This window comes from Daldinia caldariorum (assembly GCF_022478825.1).
Source record: "Daldinia caldariorum strain CBS 122874 unplaced genomic scaffold F4812scaffold_8, whole genome shotgun sequence".
Taxonomy (NCBI): Eukaryota; Fungi; Ascomycota; class Sordariomycetes; order Xylariales; family Hypoxylaceae; genus Daldinia; species Daldinia caldariorum.
Window position 1 is genome coordinate 391,529 of NW_025953044.1, and position 21,221 is coordinate 412,749.

The window sequence follows — 21,221 nt, forward strand, 5'->3', positions numbered from 1 at the left end:
GGACAGATGGTTTCTTGCAAAAAGCTTAATAACACCGCAATAACTCCATCTCTTGAAATGATAACGCGCTGATCATAATGATAGATGTGTGTGTACGTATATTTAACAAGATCCACATGAGACTGTTGGTGCCTCGTAGCCAAGTCAAGTTTATAATCAGCGACTAGGCGAGATAGCTACCTACCTACATAGTAGCTAAAACTCCTGATTACGAATGTCAGCCCGCTAGGCTGCCGTGGCACTTCTGGGCCTAGGCTTTGTTGGGCGTGGTCCGCCGGTTGATCTCTCGGAAGGCTATCAATAGGAGGTTGGTATCTCCGTGGGACGGGCAGTGCGAATGGTACCTAACCTAGGTAAGATGAGATCCAAGTATGGATTATGGGAGTGTAGCTTAGCAGACGCAGGTACACTTACCTAATAATATCCTTACTTTCCTCTGTTACCGAGAGATATTATTAGGTAACCAAACTGAGGTATTTCTTTGATGGAGTGATGTCGTGTGCTATTGTCTTGGAGAGACCCTTGCCAAGGACATGGTCTGGAACGAGTTCCCCCACGTATAGATGAAGGATGGAAACGATGCTTTTACCTCATGGTTATCAGACCAGGCTAACAAGTAACAAGCCATGCGTGTGTGTTTAGATCAAGGATATACACATGCTTCGGACACATATATCGATGGGAGACTAAGATCTGGATCCAGACTGTTGGAAAAGTTGGAATCATGTGGCTTAATCAAAGTGACGATATTGGCTGCAGAGCACACATTCCCATTGTATTCACCTCAACCAGGTCCTCTTACATGATGGATATGATATCTATTGGTCCGAGATTGGATCGAGGCTGAGAGCTGGGTTCGTAGCTGACCCTTGCCCCTAAACCTTTCATGGATGGCATGGCTCATGGCGCAATAAGAAACCAGGTTTTTAGTATAAGTGATAAGATTTAATAAAAGTTTAAGTCGAGGTTTAGTAAAGGCTTGGTATAAGCTTGGTATAAGTTTGGTAGAGATTTGATAGAGACTTGGTAGAGACTTGGTAGGACAAACCCACAATACCCCTGTTACAAGGGCGCGCACATCATCGGAGACCCACATCTCGCCATCTACAAGAGCTCTCGTTCGTCCGAATATAAGATGGAAAGTTACAACTTGGGTGCTACTGATGGCTGCTGCCACTTGCCCAAAAAAAACTAATTGCACAATGCTCTTGCTTCGGTACGCGATCCAGAATCGTAAATCTTCCTCCGCGGAAGGAGGGGGGAGTGTCTTTGCGTCTTTCGGGTCTTTCCGTCTTCTTCAACCCTCATACCCTTATATTAAATACGACCGCATCATGCAGTCGCTTTTAACTCCCTGGAGAGCACGTTGACGGATGAAGCTCATCTTATTTTCATCAGCAAGAATTGAGTTTCTTGTGTTAGTGTTGAACAATAACTTGTCCTACATACCCTCCCCGAATTATAGCGCACTTATACGCTGAACATTCATTCTCCCAAGGGGCGCGCCCCGATTCAAAAACCCTTCGGGTTCACATAAATCGGCATTGACATTGGTATTGGCAGTACTAAAGACAGACTGAAGTATGTCTTCTTCTACTTTGACTAAAGTAGGTCATGGCTTCGCCTGGTTCTTCAATATGAACCTCGACCCTTACGGCCAACGCGAAGCAGAGCAAACCGATTCGAGAGACGCGTCTCAGTCTTATCCTGATGTCGAACCCTACGATGAAAGGGACCCAACCGCGGTCGACTGGATCCGAAGTATTACGCCGACGCCTCGTGGTATCTTCCAATATTTCTACCGCCTATTCCCGTTCCTCCACTGGATTACCAGATATAATATGACATGGTTCATCGGTGATCTCATTGCTGGTAAGCTTAAAGCTTAGAATCTACCCCTCCCACCGCACGGGCAATACACTGACATAATCTTGCTTGCTTCAGGTATCACCGTCGGTGCTGTAGTTGTGCCTCAGGGCATGGCTTACGCATTGCTTGCCGAGCTTGAGCCCCAATATGGCCTCTACTCATCCTTCATGGGTGTCCTTATCTATTGGTTCTTTGCGACTTCTAAGGATATCACCATCGGGGTATGTCATTTAATTTTATCTATTCTATTCCCACGTCATTCAATCTAAAAAAAGGCATGCATTTTACTAACTGCTTTCAAAGCCTGTCGCGGTTATGTCGACTGTTACCGGTGGCATCGTTAATAGAGCGGAGCAGTCTATCCCAGATGTTCCAGGTCACGTTGTGGCATCTGCTCTCGCCGTCATTGTCGGCGGTATTGTATGCTTCCTAGGCTTAGCACGACTTGGTTGGATTGTTGATTTCATCCCTCTGCCCTCCATTGCCGCTTTCATGACTGGATCTGGAGTTAGCATCGCAGTTGGGCAAGTACCCACGATGCTGGGCATAAACAGCAAAAAGAAGCATTTCTCGACGCGAGATGCCACTTATCTGGTTATCATCAACACCTTGAAGAATCTCAAGTACACTACGATCGATGCTGCCATGGGACTAACGGCCTTACTCATGCTCTATATTATTAGGAGCACTTGCACGTATCTGGCCAAGAAGTATCCTCAGCGAGAGAAGACGCTTTTCTTCGTATCCACCCTCCGGACTGCGTTTGTTATTCTTTTATATACGGCAATTAGCGCCGGTGTCAATCTTCACCGTCGTGAGAATCCCCTTTTCAGCGTCCTTGGCGAAGTTCCTCGAGGTATATAATAACTACCCCCCTCCTATGTGATGCCTATTATTTGACATGTGACTAACGAACGTAGGATTTCAACATGCGGCAGTGCCTGACCTTGACCCCAAGATTCTCTCCTTTTTTACCTCCGAGCTTCCCGCTGCCGTCATTGTTGTACTGATCGAGCATATCTCCATCTCGAAATCATTTGGTCGCGTTAATAACTATGTCATCGACCCTTCACAAGAACTAGTTGCTATTGGAGTCAGTAATCTTCTGGGTCCTTTCCTTGGCGCGTACCCGGCTACTGGATCCTTCTCTCGTACTGCCATCAAGGCGAAATCAGGCGTCCGTACACCATTTGCTGGTGTCATTACTGCGATTGTCGTGCTTCTTGCTCTTTACGCATTGACAGCTGTCTTTTGGTATATCCCTCAGGCATCTCTTGCCGCCGTTATTATCCACGCGGTATTGGACGTTGTGTCCCCGCCAGACATCGTATACCAATTTTGGAGAATCTCGCCCCTGGAGGTCATCATCTTCTTTGCTGGAGTTTTGGTGACCATCTTTGACGGTATTGAGGATGGCATTTACACCACAGTTTGTGTGTCCTTTGCCGTCTTCATTTTCCGCCTGTTCCAAGCGAAGGGTCGATTCCTCGGTGTCGCTACAGTCCGAACCATTGGAGACTTGAGACCTAGCAGGCACGGTAGCGAAAGCCAGTCCCTGTCCCAGGATCAGAAGACTCCCCTAACCTTGAGGCAAGGCCGCATTTCGAGCGAGCGCAACCTATTTATCCCGATCGACCACGAAGACAACTCAAATCCTCGCATACCCGTTTCTCACCCTTACCCTGGCGTATTCATCTATCAATTCTCAGAGCTATTTAATTATCCAAACGCAACCCGCTTCTTAGACGGGCTTACAGAAGGAATTTTCAAAGCCACGCGAAGAACCGATCCGGATTCTCTTGGAAAATTAGGTGTAAGTTTGGTATTCTCAATCTTTTATTTCCTTTTGCTAATTTTGCTCTAGGACCGCCCCTGGAACAACCCCGGCCCACGTAAGGGCAAAGTCGTTCTGGACGATACTTCAGGGCGACCTACTCTAAGGGCGATCATCTTAGATTGCTCTGCGATTAATAATGTGGATGTGACCTCTGTGCAAGCTTTAATAGACGTGCGAAACCAATTAGACAGGTATACAACACCGGACACGGTCGAATGGCATTTCGCGAATGTTAGAAATGCTTGGACTCGCCGCGCGCTCGTCGCCGCCGGTTTCGGATTTTTACAGCCCAAGGGAGACGCCGAGGCTGGTCGTCGTTGGAAATCCATCTTCAGCGTCGCCGATCTAGCGGATGCTGCATCGCCTCTTTCTGGCTCAAGTCACTCGGGCGAAAAGGGGGCGATCGAGAAGCGCACGAGCCACGGCGATGAAGAAATCGGCGCGCAACCATCTTCCATCAACGAAGACGAGAGTGCTACACGCCAAGTACCGGTATATGGTCTTAACCGGCCATTCTTCCACGCAGATGTGCAAGAAGCTCTTGATGCGGTATTGGAGAATATCGAATACCGACCCCCTGGTTTTTAAGGCCTCAGCGCCCGGTGTAAGAAGATAATGTGTTGTATAAGATATGAACCTATATATACCCCTTACAGAGCTTATCTCTGTTACCGTTCACCTAAATGGTGTTTTTTTTTTTGGGTGGTATGGAGGGTTGAGTGGTGGGAGAGAGCTCTGATGGTACCTGATTTATACGATAATTTCCAGTTTTGGAGATAAATAGTAACGATGAACGGTTACTTCTTGATGTACTTATTATACCTGAATAGACCAACCATTATGTATGCTTCCTCTACAAGTCTCAGCTTCAATTACTTTGAAGCTATTTTTTTTTTGACTTGCTGTCGCGATACCTTAGGTACGATTGCTTAATTCGAGACATTGGTACTTGTCACGTGTTTACACGCACGTCTGAATTCTGGGAGCAGCGCAACAATATACGGATTCTAGTCGTACTGACAAATTTTACAAAGCCTCGCGTCATCCACGAGATCTTATTCAGATTAACGCGTCTATCGACCTAACTACTAGGTCGTTTCTTGCACTGCGAACTAGAACTGTAAATATTCAAAAATCACCCGCCACCTTATTACCAATGTTGTATTTCATACCTCATCATGCTCGCTCTTCTTCACCTCGACCTCCTTAATATCGAGCGTAGCCGCCGCCGCCGCAGCGACCTCGGCCTCGGCGGCGGCGCGGAAGGCGCGGGATTTTTCGCCGGGGACGATCCAGGGGGCGTCGGGGGCGAAGACGAGGGCGCCCATGTGCTCGAGGGGCACCTGCTTGGTCTCGGGGAGGAGGAGCCAGAAGAAGAGGGCGTTGGCGGCGTTGCAGGCGGCGAACAGGACGAAGTACCGCCAGCCGGCGGCGTCGACGGCGACGCTGGTGATCTGCCCGACGAGCGTGTTGAAGGCGAAGCTGACCATGGTCGCGAGCGATACGCCTTTCGCGCGCGTGTGCGTGTCGAAGATCTCGGCGGGGATTATCCTAGGGAAGGGGGAAGAGGGGGGAGGGTTAGAACGGGGTTTGGAGGAAAGGGGACGGGAAAAGGGGACGGGGGAAGGAAAGGGGCTTACCAGGAGAGTGGGCCACAGGCGAAGGAGAATGAAATGTTGAAGAGCCAGGTCCTGAAGAGCAGCATGGTTAGCTCGAATTCCTACCTAACCCAATACTAGCAAGTTCTGGGATAGTCAGATGGTACGTGAAGTTGGACTTACACAATAATGAACCCCCACCCAGCCGTGCTGCCGGAATCCGTGTCGGGCGGGAACCGGGCGAGCAGAACGGTGACGACGACGAACATGGCGCAGTTGACGAGGTTGCCGGCGACGATGGTCGGCCGCCGCCCGAAGCGGTCGATGAGCGCCATGCAGGAGGCCTGCGCGACCAGCGCCAGGATGCTGTTGATGGCCTGGTACTTGAGCGCGTCGTCGGCCGAGATGCCGATCTGCGCGAAGATGCTCACCGAGAAGTACTGGATCGCCGACACCCCCGTCATCTGCGTCGCCGCTTGGATCGCGCACGCCAGGAACAGCCGGCGGAAGGCGGAGCTAAGAAGGGGGGAAGGCATGTATGTTTAGCCAACCGCAACATTTTTAGGTCCCGAGGAGCTTATTATCCGTGGCATGGAAGTGATATGTAGAAGGTAGATGTAGGTATAGGTTAGGTTAGGTTAGGTTAGGTACGTACGGGTTCGTGAAAAGCTCCGAGTAGCTCTTGGCCTCATGCTCGCGCTCGAAGCGAATCGTGTCCTTGATCTGCGCGAACTCGGCCTGGACCCAGGGGTCGTGCACGTCGCCGTTGGCGTGGAGCCTCGCGAGGGTGCGCAGGCCGTCGTCGGCGCGGCGGTGGTCGACGAGCCAGCGCGGGCTCTCCGGGAACAGCAGGATCAGGGCGGCGAGGACCAGGGCCGGCAGGTTCTGGATCCCCAGCGGGATCCGCCACTGCGCCGAGCTGCTCAGGTTGATGAAGCACCCCCACGAGATCCACCCGGCCAGGAAGGCCCCGATGCCCAGCATGAATTGCTGCAGGCCCGTGACGCGCCCGCGGATGGAGGGGTGTGCGATTTCGCTTTGGTAGACGGCTGTTGGGGCGAAGTTAGTAGCCGAAGCGATCTTCACATATCTTCCTTTTGTCATGGAACAGAAGGATTCTTTCTATAATGTAACGGGGACTCACTATATCAAATCGTTGTTAGAACATTAGTGTGCTCTGAGTCCCAATCAAAATAAGAGAGCTTACCGAATAATCATAGTCAAGAACCCAACGCCCAAACCAGCAATCGCCCGTCCGCCGTATAAGTAATCTATCGTCTGCGCGGCCGTCTGGATCGCTCCGCCGAGAAGGAAGATCACGGCGCCCAGCATGATCGTGAGTCTCCGGCCGAGCATATCGCCCGCCGGGCCCGCGAACATGGCGCCGAAGAAAGCGCCGCCCGTGAATAGGGAGACGACGGCTCCGCTGTAGTTAGATGAATAGGTAATTAGCATTAAGAATTGGACGAAGGGGAGTTCTAAAGGGAGGGGAGAGGGAGGAGATGGTGGTGAGAAAAGAGAGGCTCACTCCTGAGCCGCGTTCGATTGGAATAGTTCCGCGTACGAAGTACTTCCCACGACGCCGGCGATGACACCCAGATCGTAGCCGAAGAGCACCGAGCCCATCGAGGCGAAGACGCCGACGAGGAACTACAATACATAGATGTCAGCTACACTGGAAAGTTCGTAGTATCGCGTCAATTGGATGTCATAATATACGTACCTGGTAAGTATGAGGCTTCATCTTGGATATTCTCGTCTGTATCAGGTATCTATCTGCTGTATCCCGTTCCTTCACTCACGCAAAAAATTAAGATAGGTCTCGACGACGAACAGAAAGACCCGGCGAGCAGAGCAGAAAAGTACCCGACACGATTAATCTTGGTCTCGCAACCGCCGACGTATTTACCTTATATACATCCTACCTATACCTATACCAAGCTAGCTACCTTATACCCACGTAACCAACCCCATCTCATCTCCATACCCCATGGGGGAATTGGCCCACCTCACATACGCACACATCGTGTTTATTATGTCGGAGAAACCCTCGACCGCCGGAGGTATATACTCAAAGCAGGTAGACAACGGTTCCGGGAGTATCTTTTTCACTGGAGGGAATTCTCCGCGTCGAGCAGCATAGGTACCCCGAACGAACTTCGTGGTCCGTTCCTTTACGCGCGCCAATCAGGGATCGGCGCCGAGCCAGGAAGCCCCCCTCACACAGACACACCCCGGATTTTCCTGGGGGTGCGATGCGGAGATGATGGGGGGTGAATTCCCCAGAGTACCTAAGAAATAGGTGGTTTTTTTTTTTTTTTTTTTTTTCCCTCTTTCCCTTCCCCTGTGCGTGCGGGACGCCCGTGTATGTTTACACGCCGAGGCTTTTCTCGTTCGTGTCTAACTAGAACGATGGTAAGTGAGTAAGTGAGTGGATCACTTAGGTACCTCTAAACGGATATAAGATATAGGAAATCCATGGCTTTGCCATGCCATGCCTTGCCCTGTCCTACCCTGCCATGTTATCCTATGCCATGCTACACGGCTACAAGATGCAACACAATCCGATCGGCAATCGCACGATTACACATGGCCCAATTTGAGCTGAACGGGGGGATCTACACGATGTAGAGCTGAAAAGAATATTAGTCCAATACCTATCGTGCCTATGCAACCATCCTACATACAAGGTAGGTACCTAGCACTACAATCCGGAAGCCAAGTCTCGTTTCCACACACCAGGTAATCGGGATCTCGTTTGCATATGAAACTTCGGTTACGTTAGGTTAGGTACCTGGTATCTAAGTAATTCGTTATATTGTAAAAGCAAGCATAAAAAAATGAATGCCCAACTACCGCTGGGGTATCTAAAGCCGGTAAAACGCCTGATAATATATACCTTGTTTCCCCCCACCCTCTATGGTATAATACCCTTTTCACGAATGCCAACTTCCCTTCTTTCCCTCCGCAATGCTATGTATAATCCGACACCTCCACGTCTGGCATACCTTTTCCCTGCCGAGATTCTTGAATTTCGGTCCTTGGGGGCCCGTCACGTAGTGGTACTGGCCGAACAGTCGCCACTGCCGCCTATCGTTGAGACCATACAACTTATCGCCCCAAGTCCCTTTGTAATGGAACCAGCTCGTCGGCTCGTCGGCGTTTTCCCTCACAGGCTCCAGTCCTTCGTTGTCCTTAGTAGCAGTATAATCGTACCAATAGCCCCTCAGGTTCTTAGCCGGGTCCCATAGAGGTCCTTTATCCGTGATGTCTTTGAGCATCCCGAAGGGTAAGACGTATGGGTGGTTTCCAGGCGTCGCATACATAGCGTGCGACCCGACGGCGCTATATATGACTGGTCGTTGGATTTCGCTCTCGTTTCCTCGCTTCTCGACGGCGTGCCAGGCGTACGCTTGGCCGCCTTCGTGCTCGCTAAAAAAGACGGCGCGAGGAACGCCGGACTCGAAGCGGATCATGCAATGCTCCCAATCGCCGACATGGTTCCCGTATCGAGTACCCAAGACCGTCTGGCCGAGATTGTAGGCGTAAAAGAAAAACCAGAAGGCATCCACGATGCCGGATCCTTTGTCTACTAAAACGAGAGTAGCTGGCGCGCGAGAGTACCCCGACTCGTTGGGCTTATTTTGCGCGTTCCGTGCTGCTTCTTCTGGGGACACGAGTGGCTGTTGTTGGGGATAACCAAGGGAACGTCTTGCCAGCCGTCGCGACCGGGGTCTGCCGGCGGGAAGTTTTCGTGGGTCCGAGATTCGGTGTAGAGGGTGATCCCGGTCAACATCGAACCATGTCGTATCGTCACTAAACAAACTACCAGGCTCCGAATCGTCGTCGTGCTCTTTGTCGCTATCCTCGTCGCTAAAAGCGATCGGTCGGTTCATCTTGCTATGAAGCCAGCGCGGACGCGACTCTACGTCATCTTTGCTGTTAAGATGTTGAAATCCCAGCTCGGAGCTCAGCTCGTTTAAATTCGCTAAAGTGAGAGGCTGCGACTCGTTGAACGTCCATTTGTCTTCTTCAAGGTCGGGCACCATATGTTGGATATGATCGGCGATATCCGAAGGCCAAAAGAATTCCTCCGAATACAGGTGAACCAGCGGTGCGTAGTTCAGCACGTAGTCCGGTATCCCTTTTAGCTGTCCTTTTTTCCTGCTACCCTCCTCTTTCGAAATGGAAACCTCTTCTTCTCTAAGAAGGTGCCTCAGTTCATGTCCGTGTCCATCGTCTTTGTGCTTCGGTTTCGCTGGGGGATCGTTCCTGAGGTGCAGCAGACCACAAAGACTAAACCAGCGGCAAGCTTGACGATCGAGCCAGTACGGAGATGTGTTGATCCACTGCCGGTCAGCTTCTTGCTTTTCCTTGTTGGGCGGAACGGGATCGAGGAATCGAGGTAGTCTGGTGACAAGCACGATAACGATGGCAAGCACTAGCGCGACGATGGTTATACGTTGGAGGTGGTACATCGAGAAGAGAAGGCGTTGCCGATGCGCATAGCACGTCGGCAGAAAACGAGGCGGTCAACGGTCAACAGTTAAAAGTAGGTTGGAAATGAAAGAAAAGCGGTATGGCCAAGGATACCGAAGATGATAATATAATAGCGAGCGCGCGCACTTCTTTGACGACGAGAAAACGACAGTAATCCGAATGAAGGTCGGCTCGTTAGAAGAGAAGAAATGAAATGAGAGAGAAAAAAAAGAGAGGCGGAAGTATGAGGAATAAGTAAAAAAGGAAAACACCATCAATTATCCCCCCATATCATGAGAGAAACTATTCAGAAGGAACAGAAACTAATACATAGCCCAGCTACTACGGCTAGTTTTTTTGGGGATGGAGATGGGGATTGATTTTGTATGGAAAGCCAAAAGAAGGAGTCCCATTAGACGATTTAGATGCAAGTGCTGCGAGGTGCTGCGACAAAGTCAGCGGGGGGGGGGAATGGGGGTGGAGTTCGAAAGTCGGGAATTCCAGATGTTCGGGCCTTGGCATCGAACAACCATTTCCTAAACCGTTGAGGACTGTGAGGCAGTGTGAAGTATATCTGTTAGGTCGGTACTTATGATAGGCATAGAAATTGTATGATACACAGATGTATAATTGATCGACGACCCCCTCTCCCCTCTATATTTAGCCCCTCCTGAGCCCCTGCATACAAGGAGCATGGTTTCGTATTGTACCTTGGAACTGCATTACTGACTAAGTGTTCTAGCCATGGCCTAACAGAAAAGCGCAGTCCGAATGTGTACCATAAAGAAGGCAGGGATAGCCACTGATGATAGCCACATTACGCCACCAAGTCCAATAAGAAACCCACATGTGTCAAATAATTCGTCAAGACTCCAACTTTTCCACATAAACCAAATGCTTTACATAGTAATATTGTTAGACTTTGGGCTTGTCACGCGGAATAAAAAAATATGACCTTGTTTTCTAGTCACAGTAATTTATAAAGTCCTTATCGATTATACCATATGCACTCGCACAGCGATGCGCGACAAACAACAGTCCACGTGTGGATCATTCTCGCTATAACTTGTCGATGGATAACACGGACGGTAATCCATAACGGCACAGTCAATAGCCATTCAAGTTCAAACATGTTTGCCGTTTTCCGTGAGACTCAACTGGTTTAGGTAGACTCGGCATCTATCTCCCGTACGGGCGGCATCAATGACGTAGTAGCCGCTCCGCAAACCCCGACGAAGACAGGATAATCCCCTTGACCACTAGGTGACTAGGCTCATTAGCTGCAAATCCTAGGTACGCAATCTTGCCCCGACGCCCACAAGGCTTATTTCAACTTTCTGGTCACGATGAACTCAAATACATCATACATGTACGAAGTACTTAGTAGGTCTTTTATCACAGCTACGTACCTGTTTGTAGTGTCCCGTCTCTTCGAGAACACTAAATCAACGTCCAGTCAAAATATGGTAAGTAGTATCACAGGCATAGGGTAAATATAACGCTCGTCAGTTTAGACCCGTTACTTCATATAACTAGGGATTTTATTATGAGACCTTGAAAATACATGATGTGGTAATGCTATAATTTTGTTTCCGATATCTCCAAAAGAGGGTGAGACGTAATCCGTACAGCGAGGAGATGAACAAAGGGGTAAGCCCATTTAATATCATAAGGAAGAACCGAAAGGAGGTAGATCGAGAAAAAACTTCATTACTTCGTGGGGAAATCTAGACTAATTTGGAAGACGTGTAGTTAGCTACCTTCCAGGATATGCATTCTAACCATGCTCTCTAGTGTCTCGTCCGAAATCATAACAATTCACCCTTAACCCGCACAGGAATAAGAAGGATGCGCTCCTCATAACGACGACCCATCACTGAATTCAAATACACTTAACACCAAATAATCTACCTAGTACCTATCCTCGAATCAACGTGGTAGAATTCAACCCTCATGCGGATCTAAGTTGTGGCAACTCCCGGCGCTGCTCTTCGCCTTAGGGTTGGATCGGATGTCAGTAATGGTCTTGGGTTCTGCCTGTCGGTACCTAAGGTATGCTAACGGCCGAAGACAACGAAAATTACAGATCGAACCGAACATATCAATGAGGACCATGTTACCATGGTAACTTCTATAGTCAGCACCATCGCGGCGGCAATCCTTCTCCTCGGAGCCATCGCGCTTTTACGCCTCTTAAACCAAGGGAGCGCACAATTGGGCGTGATAGCTATGTTTATGGTCCTCTTCGCAGTGAGCGTTGGGGTTTTGACAAATGCGCGGAGATCAGAGATATTTGCTTCCACGGCCGCGTATGCCGCCGTCCTTGTTGTCTTTATATCCTCGCCGTCGTCGAATCCCGAAACGCAGGCCTGTACATGTGTACCTCCGCGCTAGGCTGTCACTGCGATATGCTCTGAGATGGGAACTCGGGGATAAATATGAGGAATATGTGATCATATAGGGATGGATTGGCTGGAACACGGCCCTGCTGCCTATATAAGGGGTAGCCGGCTCCCTCGTAAGAGGATAGAAGGTCAAGCCCGATATACGGCACGTGCGACCCTAGAGTCAGTTTAAAGGGAGTGTTATGTAGATAGGGGGGTTTTAATGGCGCTCGCTACTCTTTAGCCATAGAAGGCTTATAGACAGTCTGCATTGTTATAATTAAGCATTGGCATTTAATTTTTTTACACTTCAATCTGTGGTCCTGGATGGATAGCACAACTACGAATTTCATTTCGTTCACTTAGGCTGGCAAGTTTAGGTCACGTCAAATCACAGTTAGGTTAAGTACCTGGTACCCAGGTACATCAAGTAGAAAACAGAAACAATAGACTCTTAGAACAATTGAATTGTAAATTAGTCCCTTTGTTCTGTCTCTTTCACATCAATATCTTCGAGTGCTTTTGTACTATGTGTACCTAAAGTGTTGAGCAACATGTTGAGAGGATCATGCAGCTTGTCCACTACCTTTCATCAGTTGTGAATCCAAAATAAAGCATAACAATGAGATATTAAGTATGTCTATCCTGTTCCATAGATGAAGAGATGGATATAAATGCTCATTGACTCTCCAAGAGCGTATATTGGAAATTGATATTAGCAAGGGCGAGTCCGAAGTCATTTTCGCCATCGCATCACCCACAAACGGATTGGATACCTAAGGTAGGTGTTATTAAGTAACAGCTAAATTGATTCATAGTTGCGAGTCTAAAGGCAATCCCCCCTACCTCTTGCTAGTTACCATGGACCCCAACCAATCCGATTCCTCAAAGGAGGAAGGCCAGAAGATCAAAGGGGATAATGTGTTTAACACAATCCGCGAAATGCAGGCTGGAAGCGTGGATGTCTTCAATGTCCGTAGCCAAAGACTAACGTCCTCCAATCAACCAAAGGAGGAGGAGAAGAGTCCTTATAGTGCGCTTGGCTCCGGCGGAGACACCTTCATGGGTAATGAGAATCCCGAGGGTGAGAACTAGGACTCTTCTAAAGGTGAGAGTAAGAACTAAGGCGGCAATGCTGTTAATCTACCCAGTACAAGACAAAAACTGGACTACTAACAAAGCCGAGCGATCTTGTACAAGGCTTTGAAGTCGGAGATATAATTCCACTAGCAAATACCCTCCGAGGGCATGCATTTAAGATAGTTCTCAACCAATGTAAGATTCCAATATTAAAAAAAAATGGCACTTTGAAAAATCTACCCTGTGAAGGACTTCAAGTTGTATACCTCCTAACTATGACCTTGCTATGAGTAAAGGACAAGACAGCAAGGGTCTTCTCTAGACTCTCAGTAATACCAGAAGCATTGCATGTTATACTTCGCGATCGTGGCTAAATTATCCCCGAAAACCCGACTTCTCTTATGATAGATCCATCGCATTTGACGAGGCTTGGCGCAGAAGTGTAGGGCCGCCCGAGAAGCTATCCTCTCCAAGATGCCTGTTGAGAAAACCCACGGCGTCGTCTATACCAGTTGGCGAATTGAACCAATGTCCTCCGTTGGGATACTCTTTCCACTCAATCTGCGCGCCGAACCCAACTAAGGTATCCCGCAAGGCTCTCCCCCTCTGGATCAACACGAGCGGGTCGTCGACGCAGTGCTCAAGCAGCACAGGCGTATTTCGGATGACATTGTTATTATCCGGGACGTTCTTGAGACTGAGAACACTCCTGATTCTAGCGAGGTTTTGGCCTTTAAACGGACACTGGCTCGAGAAGCCGATGAACGCGTCGAGTTTTCCACTAGCATTCGGCGGTATGCCCAGGTTGAACAAGACATGCGCACCTGTCGCGCCGCCCATGCTAATGCCCGCCAGCACCAGGCGATCGGCGCGGCCGCCCAGCAGCGCGGCCTCGCGGGCTAAGATGCGGTGGACGGCGGGGATGATCTTCCGCAGCTTGTCGAGCTGCAGCTTTTCGTTTGTGGAGAAGTTGCTCATGTCCCACACGTTGAACCACTGGAATATTGTGTCGGGCAGGCTGGTGCACTTGCGCAGCGGCGCCTGGGGGAAAACTTAGCGGAATGAGGGGAATGCGTTGACGAGCGTGCGCTTGCGCGAGTTTTGCGAGTATGACAGCGAGTCGGCGAAGTCGCGCGAGTTGTCTCCGCGGCCGTGGAGGAAGATGACTGTGTGGGTGTGCGGCTTGGAAGGCTTGATGATTATGGGTATGTTGATGGATGCCATGGTGAGAAAGAATAGTGCCTAACCTAGTATAGGTATCTAATAATAAATTTTGGGCTAAATGTTGGGTTAGGGACCGGCGGATATATAGATATAAGTCCCCATGCTACTCGACCGGGACTCTGGGAGGCCTATTGTCAAAAAAGGCTTAGCAAACCTACCTAGAATCTGCCAAGGAATCCTGTTTACACTGCCTAAAATAGAGCCAACATCATTTACCAACATCAAATATTTTTTATGATTGGTTAATTAACTCTAGTTTACGGTGCTACATTAAAAACTTATTTGAACGGACCAAGCTCCACTTTGATACCGATCGATCTTCGCTAGAAAGAGATTCTTCGCCGGAGTTGGATTTAAGATGACCGAGACTTCTTCCGAGGGGGTTCTGAGTCGTCCGAAAGGTCACTGAAGGGGTCACGTGAAGAGTGTGAACAATGTGAACTGAGGCTGCAATCGTCAGACTCGGCGCCGTTATCATAACGTTCCATTTGTCCCGTTCGGACCGAGTAAATAAGGTCGCCGGTATCCACATCGTTAAGGCCAAGGTCGCCAATATCGGGGCTGCCGCTGCGATCGCCGTCGCTACTATCGCCTTCGCTGCTAACGTTGTCGAGGCTATCGGCGACGTCGCCCGTGTCCGAAGGCTCCGCTTCGACATTTGCCGAGTCCTCAAGACTGTGCTTCTCACCGGCGACGTCTTTCGTCGCAACGCCTGTAGCTTTGACAGATAATCGAGGAAGGGAACTAGCCGGGAGCATCTTTTCGACCATTTTATCCTTCTCCACATCGTGAAGGAGAACAGAATATTTGGTCTTGCCGTCATCGTCCTTGAAAAGTGCGAGGGTGGTATTGGTAAACAAGGACCAAGCGAACCGGGCGAAGAGCAGTTCGATAGGATTATGGATCGGTATCATGGGAATGTTATGGTACAACGAATGAATTTCCATATCGGAATCCGCAGATTTCCCTGGGGGTGTTAATACGTGACAGAATAGACGCGACTGGTCGCTGTTGTCACTGCAGGGTTTAGAAACGAAGACGATAGCGTTTGAATCCCAAAGATCGTGCACATCTTTACGAATGAAAATATTGTTACCAGGATCGAGATGCGTAGCCGCGCTCTTGGGGGAAGTCAGGTATCTGTGCATATTATTGCGTCTGATGAACGATTTTGTTGTGGGCGGGAGGATATGACTAGCTTCGAGGACGGTGACTTGACCTGTGATAGGACATGGCAGACGTTCCGAGTCGTACGCCGAGGTAGTTGCTTCGTCATCGCCGGATTCGCTGCTGGTAGTAGATGTAGATTTACTCGTTGCGGGATCAATAGTACGCAATTTTTCCCAAGATTTTGGTAGCTTGTCGGGAAATTTCCAATGATCAAAGTGAGGCACAATAGGATATGGCTTCCCTATAGATAAGGATTAGCGGCGCATGGTAACGTCATAAGTAGATGAGAGGATCTGACTTTTCTTATAGCCTGGGTAGTGGAGATAGTAGACCCCAGCCGGGATCATAGAATCCCCATCAGGTATAAAGCGTGCTTCTTTAGGTGAAGCGGACTTAGATAGGAAAGGCCCCGTTTGGTTCGAGGGATCGAGACCCTCGTCGTTTTCCCATACGTTGCCGAGGATTATGCAACAGACGATATAGACCATACTATATAAGAGCTTGCCATCGTCGTGAGCCTGAAGCACGATTAGTGGAGCCGGTGGAGCATATCCAGGGTGGGAGATGTCAATCAACAATTGAAGTCGTTTCCTTTGAGAAGGTTTAGGAAGTTTAGTATACCGAGGAACAGCTTTACGCTCCATGTTGTTCATGCGAGTTTGATACGAACTTGGTACTAGTATTTAGATGTGATATAATGTAGTATAATAAGTTGATGCTTAGAAAGTTGACAGGTGGAGAATTGATGATGACAAGGAGAAAGAGTAATATTTATATTATTAAAAAAAACTTTACTCTTGCTTGCTTGCGTCACCTTTTTTTTCTTTCTTTTTTTACAGAGTAAAGTTTTCGCTACTAAACTCGTATGGGTGGGGAGGGGAGGCCAACGTAGAGTTCAATGAGTTCAACGAGTACAATAAGGCAATATAAACTCAGGATCTCGAATATATGATAGCCACCTACCTATTTCTGTAAGGAACTCCGAGGAGATCACCACCAATACCAGACTTTCAAGACTGGCTATCGGCTTCCTCGTCATAACCTAGGAGATAAGTAATTAAGGTAATGGCAAGCATGCCCTTTCTCTATCTCAATCACACGGAATCGAAAGAATGGGCGCGACGATAAGAGGATCACGCAAAGTGCCAGCTTTCTCAGTTACGCAACATCTCCCACCGTCTCGTCTTCTAATAGCACGCTGCTGTTCGACGATACCAGGCTGTGATGGAGCATGCCTATTTTTTGACAACTATATTCATCAGACAACTGGTTCAATAGACTTTCGAAGCCAACTTACTAGAATCAACTCTGCAAAGCCAATCATCCACTAGTGAAGAGCCCTCGTTGACCTGCAGTCTTTTCTTCAGGTACCTACCGCGCGGCTAACACGGGGTAGAGAGCTAATGAGCTTTGGAGACGAATGATTCAAGGAGTGGGCTTGACGGATGTACTATAGTACGTATGTAGTAGACTCGTAACCTCTCCTCACTTCCTCATAAGATACATCCATTCTGGAATATCTAAGCTGACTAAATCACCGAAGATACTAGGCAGTTAAGACGGAGATGGTGATTACAGAAAATTTTAAAGTGGTAGATGGAACATACACTAATTTAGGTACCTAGGTACATATCTCCTAAGGTGGATAGAAGGTATCTACAATAATTCTTCAGCATCTTCCCGCGTTCATGCTTACCTTTGAGGCTGTGAGAGGATTATCCGCGCGCTTAACCTATCAATTAAAAACCCGACCGGTCCCTACCTACCGCGGCCCGTACCGTTAAAGATCTTACACCCGGCTTACTGCCTGGTGAAGAAGTGTACCCCTAACCTAACCTACCTCGTGTATTTCTGAAGGAGAGGAAAAATAAGAACCAAAGAGTTGGAGTACTCAACCAAAGGAGGCCGCTAAATACAAGGTCCTCAAAAGGCCGTCTATGCGACCGGCTGCGTTGTCACCCTAAGTATTCTGGAGGGAGACATTGGACAATTGGTTAGGTATTAGTTGGTAGAATGCGACACTGCCCACATAGCTGCACATGAGCAAATGCTATGATGACGTTGTGGTTCCTTACCCTAAGGTAGCATGGAGGACTAGAAATTGGAGTCGGCTCGAAAACAGACGGGCTGACGAGTTGCATTCTTCGTTAGGTATCAATTTTAAAGATGTGAGTGGTATGAGTCTTGGCATGGAATGAGTTTAGTGAGGTTGAAGGTCAAGGGGTTTAACTGTCTCCTAGGCTGATTAGGTACTATATCATCTCTAATGTCGCATATTATGTTGACTATCACAGTCGATATGTCGTTTATCTTTTGTTTCGGAATTGCAAAGAGTATTCCTTTTCAAACTGCGCCCTGTGGTGACAAGGAGCGGCCGTCCATTCTGTGTTCATATGAACCCTTGTATAGGTACCTACCTAGGCTCGTTCTGTGTTTTGGTGTTGATTTTGACCTGGCCTTAATATCTGCTTGATTGATGCGACGAAGTCGTCATAGCTAAATGCTGTTTTTTTCTCGACCTAGAGAGCGCGGGAGATAGGACATCAAGGTTGTATGATCTAGGCTCTAGAAATAGTGCTATTAAATGGGAAATGTAACACTGATGTACCGTTGTACCTATGATGTACCCATAAGAATTCATCGTCAAATACTGAACGAGATGAAGGTGACTTTCTAAGGCTATTGGATTCCTAGTTGATGATATTTTGTGCTGTATCATTTCGATTCACCTACAATATAGAGTTAGTCGGAGTAGCCCTTTATATGACCGAATATGTCTTCGTAAGTGGCTACCTGACGATGCGTAGCTGGGTGAAACCTTGTTTCAATACAAAACACCTCTTATCTAGAGAGATAAGTGTGTAAGTCCCTACTCGTAAGCCTCATTGTCTGAGATTCCGCCTTTTTGTGTGTGTTGGTCGTACATGAGCGCTGAGTGAGCGCCATCCCTTCTTTTTTTCCCGAACCCCTGAATCGCGCGTCCCTATTGTGAAACATGAGCAGTTGAAGCTCGCAATTCATGAAATTCATCACGTATCAAACTTCAATCACATCAAAATATCAGAGAACACGATATGTCTTCTTTCACTGGCTTAGTCTCGGGCCTTTGATGCTTTCCTGGCTTTCGGGGGGATCAATTTGCCTATATAAAAAAAAAGGAAGGCGCGCTCCGCGGAGATATCTCGTCCGGAGATTGGCCCACTTATTCGGCATTCGGGAGACGGAGTCAGGGAGCGCCCGTGTTACTTAAAACCAGCGCGCTGGGCTGATCCATTTTGGGAGTTTTCGTTACCCAATATGACGCCTGGGTGGGCGGCCAATTGGTCATCGCGTCTTGACTATCCCTGAAGAACCTTGAATGTGTTAGTCACGAACTGTAAATTAGGGTATTCTTCTTGGTTCAGTCCCTTGGTTACTCCTTGGTTCTAGCTACTCTACCTTTTTCTAGCTGGGCTTTTATTTTACCCCATGACACCATTCCCCTATGGAATGAGAAAGAACAGATTAAATCAGTAAAATGCCACTGGCGCCAACGACGTCCCGAGCCGATAAATACGATCTACCCGCCGCCGACACGCTTTCCGCGGTTGTTGGCGGGTTGTCGTAGCTATTAATTAATATCCTCTTCGCCGTATTTCAGATCTTTCTAGCCTCAGGCTTCGTGTTCCTAATAATACCCTGGGTAAATAACTAACTCCAAACGGGACCCGACTGAGTCTGGGCGGGACGCAAATGCCTCTCCAACTGTCGAAATGGCACTTCGAAATCGACGAATACCTTAACCCGTGGATACCAGCTGCACGATGGAGCCACATACCGTATCCTGTCGCACATTTCTTAGGCCACAGGCTAGAGCATCACCAGCGACCGTTAGGCAACATCGCGATGATTTTTTGGGCGTTTATTGGGGTTTTCTGCTCGCTATTGATCATCGAGGCGGTGAGCCATGCCATCCCCTCTTTTGAGGAGCATGGGGCTCCTATCATCATCGGCAGTTTTGTGAGTTCTGACCGGGCTGCTTTTTGGGGTTTTAAAAAAACGACCTGTCTCAGCCCATCTTAGCTAGATGGGGAGGAAAGATAACTAATAATTCATTTTCAAGGGCGCTGCTGCGGTTCTCGAATTCTATGCGATCGAGTCACCACTTTCGCAACCTCGCAATGCGGTTTTAGGCCAGTTCTTTTCGTCCGTGATAGGCGTTGCTATTAGGAAACTTTTTGCGCTGGGTCCCATGTCAATGGAGGTTACGTGGGTTGCTGGCTCGCTGAGCTGCTCTTGCGCAGTCGCGTTTATGGCTTTGACAGGCACCGTGCATCCTCCCGCCGGAGCGACGGCTCTACTCGCGGTAATTGATGAAAGCGTGGTGCACCTAGGATGGTTTCTGCTACCCATTGTGCTCCTCGGTTGCGTGTTGATGCAGTGCGTAGCGCTACTCCTGAATAATATCCAAAGGCGATTCCCCGTTTACTGGTGGACGCCAGCGGAAGTTGGCCGAAGAAAGAAGCAGCAACAAGAGCATGGGCAATTACCGGGGAAGAAAAGCAGCAGCAGCAGCAGTAGCGATAGCGGCAGTGATACGGGAGCTAAGCTCGAGACTACTACGACACGTCACATGGAAGAAGGAAAGATTGTCATAGAGCCGTCAAAGGTAATTATAACGCGAGGGCACGTGGCTATTTCCGACGATGTTTATTTATCGCCTGAAGAGAAGATGTTTTTAGAAGAGTTGAGCGAAAGACTATAGATTATGAATGAAGGGATGAATGGATGAATGATTAATATAAGCTATCATAGACCACGAAGTGAAAACTTCATATACTCTGCAGTGGACGCTATGCCTGCCTTGCCTATATCGATGCCGAGTTGCGTTTGAGGATGGTGGAAACAAACGATTTCCTCGTTTAGCTGGGTCCTATGTAACTAACCCGTTACACGGTAACTACATTTCCTTTTCCAGTGGCCAATATCACCCTGGCATGACACTCGCCTCGAACGCTGACAACGCGAAAAATAGACGACCCACAACACAACGCCTGAATCGCTACCTGTTATCCCACACACAAATACCGAATCTTCCCCGAGGTAGTGTATTTACAGGAGGTATGGGTGCTAGTATCCATATCGTACCCACCAGATCTAGGTATGAGGCTCTCTGATCGGGTTTCCGGGAATCTGGATACGAGCTATCAATAGCACCGCTTAGCGCCTTAACTATCCGAGATACCCGCTTCTATCGCTGTGAGTGGGTTTACCTTATGTATAGCAGGCAAGGCCCTTGTCGAGCACATTGTAGTTCTCCCCGTCGACTTAAGAAATGCCATGTCCGTAGACATACCTGTGCGGGCTTTATAATATGCTATTCCAAGCCGTGATTTATAGCTCCACAATTGTTACTGCTCTTTAGTGAAGGATCTGTAGGTATCATCACCCAGCAACTTAGGTACCTAACCTAGGTAGTTTTTTTTTTTTTTTTTTTTTTTTTTTTTTTTTTTTTTTTTTTTTGTATTTTTGGGACAAAAATAAAAAAAAAAAAAAAAAAAACCAACGGCTAATTATTGAGAAAAAAAAAAAAATTTTTAT

The 21,221-nt window shown here is 48.2% G+C and overlaps 7 protein-coding genes across 7 annotated transcripts; 3 read left to right on the forward strand and 4 right to left on the reverse strand.

The window, feature by feature from the left end:
• The first annotated feature begins 1,160 nt into the window (after positions 1-1,160).
• Positions 1,161-4,804, forward strand: F4812DRAFT_427848 (sulfate permease). Its single transcript, XM_047934134.1, has 6 exons — positions 1,161-1,872; positions 1,945-2,090; positions 2,173-2,725; positions 2,790-3,682; positions 3,734-4,625; positions 4,741-4,804. Exons 1-5 carry the CDS (start codon positions 1,584-1,586, stop codon positions 4,292-4,294), a joined length of 2,442 nt encoding a protein of 813 aa, XP_047790167.1. The 5' UTR covers positions 1,161-1,583; the 3' UTR covers positions 4,295-4,625; positions 4,741-4,804.
• Positions 4,684-7,544, reverse strand: F4812DRAFT_427850 (general substrate transporter). Its single transcript, XM_047934135.1, has 7 exons — positions 7,028-7,544; positions 6,833-6,954; positions 6,513-6,730; positions 5,960-6,353; positions 5,488-5,820; positions 5,347-5,397; positions 4,684-5,257 (listed from the first exon to the last, which is right to left on the reverse strand). Exons 1-7 carry the CDS (start codon positions 7,046-7,048, stop codon positions 4,873-4,875), a joined length of 1,524 nt encoding a protein of 507 aa, XP_047790168.1. The 5' UTR covers positions 7,049-7,544; the 3' UTR covers positions 4,684-4,872.
• Positions 7,545-7,961: 417 nt separating this feature from the next.
• On the reverse strand, positions 7,962-10,289 carry F4812DRAFT_427854 (uncharacterized protein). The gene has a single exon (XM_047934136.1). The coding sequence runs from the start codon at positions 9,780-9,782 to the stop codon at positions 8,241-8,243; it is 1,542 nt and encodes a 513-aa protein (XP_047790169.1). The 5' UTR covers positions 9,783-10,289; the 3' UTR covers positions 7,962-8,240.
• A 1,615-nt stretch (positions 10,290-11,904) lies between these two features.
• F4812DRAFT_459139 (uncharacterized protein) lies at positions 11,905-13,262 on the forward strand (the record flags this gene model as incomplete). The annotated part of the gene is made up of 2 exons (XM_047937487.1): positions 11,905-12,092; positions 12,986-13,262. 2 exons carry the CDS (start codon positions 11,905-11,907, stop codon positions 13,260-13,262), a joined length of 465 nt encoding a protein of 154 aa, XP_047790170.1.
• Positions 13,263-13,646: 384 nt separating this feature from the next.
• Positions 13,647-14,471, reverse strand: F4812DRAFT_459140 (alpha/beta-hydrolase; the record flags this gene model as incomplete). Its single annotated transcript, XM_047937488.1, has 2 exons — positions 13,647-14,288; positions 14,328-14,471. 2 exons carry the CDS (start codon positions 14,469-14,471, stop codon positions 13,647-13,649), a joined length of 786 nt encoding a protein of 261 aa, XP_047790171.1.
• Positions 14,472-14,578: 107 nt separating this feature from the next.
• Positions 14,579-16,113, reverse strand: F4812DRAFT_427864 (uncharacterized protein). The gene has a single exon (XM_047934137.1). The coding sequence runs from the start codon at positions 15,617-15,619 to the stop codon at positions 14,825-14,827; it is 795 nt and encodes a 264-aa protein (XP_047790172.1). The 5' UTR covers positions 15,620-16,113; the 3' UTR covers positions 14,579-14,824.
• Positions 16,114-18,950: 2,837 nt separating this feature from the next.
• Positions 18,951-20,857, forward strand: F4812DRAFT_427867 (HPP family protein). Its single transcript, XM_047934138.1, has 2 exons — positions 18,951-19,640; positions 19,744-20,857. The coding sequence occupies exons 1-2, from the start codon at positions 19,374-19,376 to the stop codon at positions 20,383-20,385; spliced, it is 909 nt and encodes a 302-aa protein (XP_047790173.1). The 5' UTR covers positions 18,951-19,373; the 3' UTR covers positions 20,386-20,857.
• Positions 20,858-21,221: the final 364 nt, after the last annotated feature.